General features: G+C 36.1%; 1 protein-coding gene across 1 annotated transcript; it reads left to right on the top strand.

Annotated features, from left to right (window-relative positions):
- Window positions 1–4791: 4791 nt before the first annotated feature.
- Window positions 4792–5674, top strand: LOC134743957 (UDP-glucosyltransferase 2-like). The gene has a single exon (XM_063677588.1). The coding sequence runs from the start codon at window positions 4811–4813 to the stop codon at window positions 5672–5674; it is 864 nt and encodes a 287-aa protein (XP_063533658.1). The 5' UTR covers window positions 4792–4810.
- The last annotated feature ends 961 nt before the right edge of the window (window positions 5675–6635 follow it).

A 6635-nucleotide genomic window follows, 5' to 3' on the forward strand; every position in this document is an offset into this window, starting at 1 on the left:
ACGAAGCAAAATCGACCGCCTTTTTCATCAGTCAACGTTTGATTGCTGTGAAAATGCGTAGCCAACGTCACTAGTATTCATTGTTTTTATCGACAGCACGTCGACAGGGAGCAGTATTCAGTCAGTTTTGTTTAAAGCTTCTGGCATCGAAAATATGAAAGACCTAATAATACAAACTGACATGGCCATGTAGTTTTCAAACATGTGAGTTGTTATTTCACAAATAATAATAATAATAATAATAAGACGTATACCTATGTCGTCTCTTTATATAGGTAGGTAGTTAGGTACTATACAAAAAAGCTATAAAATAAAAATACTCGTTACGTAACCAAACCAAGCATTAGTTTTTCATCGATAAATTAAAAAAGGGAAACTTTATTTATAAACCTTAAGAGGAAAGGGAAGGGCCGCTTCTCCATACAAACGTAGTCCCCATTTTCCTCTCTAGATATTGACATCATGGAAAAACATTTTTACATAATTTGATGTATATTAGGGTTCCGTACCTCAAAAGGAAAAAACGAAACCCTTATAGGATCACTCGCGCGTCTGTCTGTCTGTCTGTCCGTCTGTCACAGCCTATTTTCTCCGAAACTACTGGACCAATTAAGTTGACATTTTATATACATATATGTAAGTTTGTGACCCAAAGATGGACATGTAATGTAAAGAAATAAAATTTAAACATGGGGACCACTTTTGGGGGGTAAATAAGAAAATTAAAAAATAAAGTTTGTCAAACTATATCGTGTTACATATCAAATGAAAGAGCTCATTGTGAGAAACTTAAATATTTTTTTTTATAATTTTAGGATAAACAGTTTAGAAGTTATTAAAGAAAATATACAAAAAATGACCATCCCCCCTTTATCTCCGAAACTACTGGGTCTAAAATTTTGAAAAAAATACACAAAATAGTTCTTTACCGATAGATCTATAGATAGACCTATTAGAAATGTGTAGTCAAGCGTTAATCGGACTTAATTACTTAGTTTTTGATCCGACCCCTTACGGGTTTTTTAAAGACATTTCACTTACATTTCACATAAAAAATACATTGTTTAAATTGTGTAATGTACGGAACCCTTGGAACGCGAGTCCGACTCGCACTTGGCCGGTTTTAACCATAGGTATGCTAACCCTACGTATGACTTTTTTGGATTTTTTGATTATTGTAAAAACGAAGTGCGAAAAACAGATTTCATACAAAAAATTTTAAATGCTCCTAACTCTTATAAATATAATTAAAAATTCCAAAATAATCAATAATATGAATAATATTTAAATCCAGGCAGGAAAATGAGGACTGCGTTTGTTACTACGATACTTTAACTATACTTTGAAACATGCAAAATAAAATACAAGTGCTTCGATATACACGCATCAGCTCCAAGAGCTTGCTAGTGTATCAAAATAAATAATAATAATAAACGTAGTCCCCATTTTCCTCCTTGGATGTAGACTACGAAAAATATTTTACACTATTGTATTTTCACCATAAATGTTGACTTCGGCTGACTTTTTTCGAGTTTTAGATTATTATATACAAATTTATAAATGCTTCTAACTTAAAATAATAAAAAAATCGATTTTCATTCGATAGCTGTTGTGTGTTCATCAAGTTGCGTAAAAGTATGTTCTATAATGTTAATATCCAGAGAGGAAAACGGGGACTACGTTCCATGAATTACTAGCAGAGCATAAATTAAATTCAAATTTTTAGATAACTCAGTTGTATTGTATAATAGTTACTAACTAGTACTTAACGGAATATAGTTTTGAACTATTAACTTTTAATGGTGTAATTTTAAAAATAATCCCTTTAGAACCTAGGATAGCTACTAGGTGTCTGTCGCAATGAAGTTTTAACGACGTCCCTAACGATCTCAGAACCGGGCCACACCCACAATCAAATTAAAACTCATATTTTACTTTGACAATCTTATTATTGGTGTTCCAGAAGTGAACAGTATTGTTTAAAATATAAGGTAGCTTTTTAATAACCCCCGCGACAAGCTCGGCCGAATTTCACCTTCCCATACAGTCGGCGTTTCGATCTCATTTTAAACCTACGTGTTGGATTGTAATAAACCTTTGCACATACAATGACATGAGGTATATCTAGGTCTGTAATTAGTTTATATAGCTCTAATTAGTTAGCACAAAGATAGATATAACTCCGTAATAGATGGATACAGTCTAAGGAAAAAACGTGCCTCGAAAATCACGAAAATTTGATTCTCGATCAGATGGCGCCACTAGCTTTGGCCTACTCTCGTATAGAGGGCGTTGACGGTTTCGTTTGTTATTTATAATTTTAACGCATATCAATGAAAGAACATGGGGCAAAATCATATAAAAATAATTAATGCAAATATAAAAATCATTTATCCATATTTATATACATTTTAACGTATTTAATATTAATAATTTTATTTATAAAGAAAATCTTAAAAAATAATAATATTTAGTTACATGTAAAAAATCCGCAACGCAGGCTTCGTCAGGTGGCTACAAATGCAAATCAGCAACATGCTTCGTCCCAAAAATACCAATGATGATATCCGCAACAGGCTTCGTCACTTTTTTTTTTAAATAAAATAACCGTCACGAATCGCACCTGGTTCAAATGTCCCCATTACGCTGGCAGCGTTACCGCGCTGAATGGCCAACGAGATCTGTTGGACCAGGTACGATCCGGACCGAGGGTCGCACCCCCTGTCCCTCAGCCGCCGACCCAAATCCCTCACAAAGTCCCTAGCCTCCACAGCCCAAGGTCCCGCAGTCTCGACTGCAACCGGCACGTATTTATATAAATCTTCATTTTTAGTTTTAAAGTATGTCGATAGATGGCAGTGAATTTACAGTGGTTACAAAATTTACTATGACAGTACCGCTCTATCTTATTATATCCTCTTTGGTTAGCGTCTGGTTGACGTAACTGGTGACCGAAGAGCTGGCGGCTTCCTCGCACAACGTATCAGCATTGCGATACAGCGAGGAAATGCCGCCAGCATCCTTGGTACAATGTCTCAAGGGCCTATTTTGGATTTAAGCTAGTTATCACTTTCGTTTACGTAGTACAGTATATATCTTGTATATTACAGACATTGATATACCTTATCCTATTATAAGTACAAAGTTTCAGAGCAAACTAGCTACTCATTTTAAAATAAGAGCGTAACTACCTTTGTATGGAGAACCGAGCTTGGCGGGAACCCTTAATTGCATACAAGTTAGGTACGATGTGGAGAGGACAAGTAAATTATTTATTTTCAATTTTCAATATTTAGTTAATTTGATTAATTGAATAGCCGTTTATAATATTTTTACACAATTTTCTACCGCGGCTGAAAGCCGAAGGTCTGTGCCTTCTATGTCTAACCTATATCAAGAAATGACAATATGGCGAACGAATGTTCGAAATGTCACCGTATTTAATAATTATTTCTCTTAAAATTTACTTTTTAGGGTTCCGTACCCAAAGGGTAAAAACGGGACCCTATTACTAAGACTTCGCTGTCCGTCTGTCCGTCTGTCACCAGGCTGTATCTTGTGATCTGTGATGGCTAGACAGCTGAAATTTTCACAGATGATGTATTTCGGTTGCCGCTATAACAACAAATACTAAAAACAGAATAAAATAGAGATTTAAGTGGGGCTCCCATACAACAAACGTGATTTTTGACCGTCGGGCGGGGTCAGTACTTGGATGGGTGACCGTTTTTATAGATAATGGTACGGAACCCTTCGTGTGCGAGTCCGCCTCGCACTTGGCCGGTTTTTTTTCTTCGCAAGTGTGATGAAAAACATTGTGTGTAACTCCGGGGGTAAGAATATTGTAAACTCGAGTATTTAATTCCCTCCAGCCTGCGGCTGTCGGAAATTATAGACCTCGTTTTCAAAATCTCGCTCACCCCCCACGTTGCACAATGTACTATTAATGTGGCTCACTCACTCGCAACCGTCTCTCGTGCCAACACCAACCTACCTGAATTTTTGCTGCTAATTTTTTATAATACTAAGTTAACTGAATTATTTTTTATAACAAACTTGCTGAGAGCAAAATAAAAGTCTAATAAACATGGGATCACCAGTCACTGATGAACCCTATTAGTATCACAACCAAAGAAAGATGGCTTCCATGAATAATTGAACCGCAATCTGTCCGACAGCATTATATAGTTGACGAGGGACGGACCGATGACAAATTTTTCATTCCCATAAATATGTGATTGCCTGCAAAAGCGCAGTGATAGTCAATCTTCGGAATGGAACTGTTAGTGTCGATAAAGTTTATTTCCACTATAAGCCGTTAGTGTTTTTCTGTTGAATGTTGCGTAAAGTTGTATAACATAGTTATTTTCAGTGTGAGGTTCTTTTTAGCAGCATTTTTCATACTTTTAAAGACGGTAATGGAATAGAAGAATCAAAAATGTATGGAAATTTTGGGAAATCGTAACAGCTCGTTAGTCTGAGTAATAATAAAATTACTAAACTAAATCTAAAAAAATAAAGAGTACAACTAAAATGGCCTAGGTAATTTTAGATGCAATCAAATAAATAGTTTTGATATTATTTTAATCACTCATAGATTACCGTCTATCCCAAACTTTACATTATCTGGGTCAACTTATGATTGATTTAATAAAACGTCAAATAGGATAGATTTATAAATGACTTAAGGTTAGTCTATTCGTATGGAGTCAGTTTCGGCAAGTCATCTAGGCTCGACAACTACAGACAATGACCTTGCCGTATGTAAATATATAGTAGCACTCTGATGTCTGATGCTACAGTGATAACAATGTCTCGACTGAGAGACTTCGTGTGCTTGTGCGCGCTAGTGTGTTCGAGCCTAGATGCCGCAAGAATCTTGGCCGTATTTCCAACTCCGTCAATAAGCCACCAACTACCGTTCAGACCCCTTACACAAGAGCTCGCGCGGCGCGGACATGAGGTGGTGGTGATCACACCCGATCCTGCGTTTCCTAAAGGAAAAACGCCAGAAAACTTGACGGAAATCGACGTACACGATGTATCCTACGCGACTTGGAGACAAATTATGTCAAAAATCAATAACGGGAAAGACTCCAGTTCACAACATGAAATTTTCGGTGAAGCGATCAGAACCATATTCGAACAGCAAACGTCAGTTTTTGCAGTGAAGGACATAATCAAGAACCAAAATCATACTTTTGATTTACTGTTAGTGGAAGCTTGGTTTAGACAAGCTCTTGGATTTTCACATGTTATTAAAGCACCAGTTATAGCTGTTAGTTCACTGGGTGATTTTTGTGATAATTACCATGTTATTGGAGCACCAACTCATCCTATACTCTACCCAGATCCAATAAATTCGCGTATTTACAACCTGTCCCTTTGGGAAAAGGTTGACATTTTTTATAATACATTCAGTAAACAAAATCAATATAAAAACACAGAAGCAAAAGAAAATACTGTCGTAAGGAGAATTTTTGGTGAAGACACTCCTGCTTTGAGTGAGCTGAAAAATAATATTGATATGCTGTTCTTAAACATTCATCCTATTTGGGAGGGCAATCGCCCTGTGCCTCCCGGCGTCGTTCATATTGGTGGGATACACCAAACTCCAGAGAAGAAATTGCCCCAGGTATGTACACCGCCGCAAAATTGCACGGTCACTTTATGAATGGATTTTATTCATAAGGTCTCCATGCATTTTTTATAGATTTACATTAATTAAGTTTTTGTCACAGGTAGTATAATAGTGATGTACAAAACGAGTATTTTTACTCAAATGTAACATATAACTGGAAAATAAAAAATTAAAGATTTGATTCCTGCGCGTATAGAGGTTGAGGTAATTTATTATAAAATGAAGAAATTTATATATAATAGAATATTCATAATCAAACTTGTTGTACTTATATATCTGTTGACCGTGAAATTGGACTAAGTTCAAAGAGAAAGAAATTCAAAGTGCCGGCCATTTTTTACAAACTTCGACTAGGAATTCATATTAATGTACCTTTCGGATCCTCAAATATCAATTTTCATCATGATTAGAGGAACTGAAAAAAGCAAACAAAAATTCACCTCAGCAGCTCGAACAAGCCTACTTTCGTCACAGGGAGTGACGAAAATGCGACTTTCCTCACTCCAGGGTGTGAAACAAAGTAGCTTTTTAATTTAGTGAAGGCCATGAACTGCCACTTCATACTTCTATTACAAATCCATTTTTTTTTTCTGTATTATTCTGTCTAATTCGAAATACATTTAGCACACCTCGCATTGAGTAAACTCTGATTAAGTACAAGCATTTACATAGGACCAAAATAAAGGTATTAAAACGATTTCCAGCTTGTTGGGTGTAGTGTATTGGCGTCTCGAGCGCTTACGGCATAGTGACGTCACTGACAGGAGTCACTCGATGACAGACCGCGAGTGTGATGCGCACGTGATGTTTAGGTTGGCCAGCCATTGGAAATACATTACATCGTATGATTTACTGTGGTAAATACAGAACATTACATTGGGAATTAATTGTTTGAAAAAATCAAATTTGATTGGCCTTATTTGGTTGGCCTCGCTTGCGAATTGCAACAAAATAATGAGTCAAAGCCTTTATTGTTAGTGTGTGTATAATTTGG

Source organism: Cydia strobilella, chromosome 9 (assembly GCF_947568885.1).
Source record: "Cydia strobilella chromosome 9, ilCydStro3.1, whole genome shotgun sequence".
NCBI classification, from domain to species: domain Eukaryota; kingdom Metazoa; phylum Arthropoda; class Insecta; order Lepidoptera; family Tortricidae; genus Cydia; species Cydia strobilella.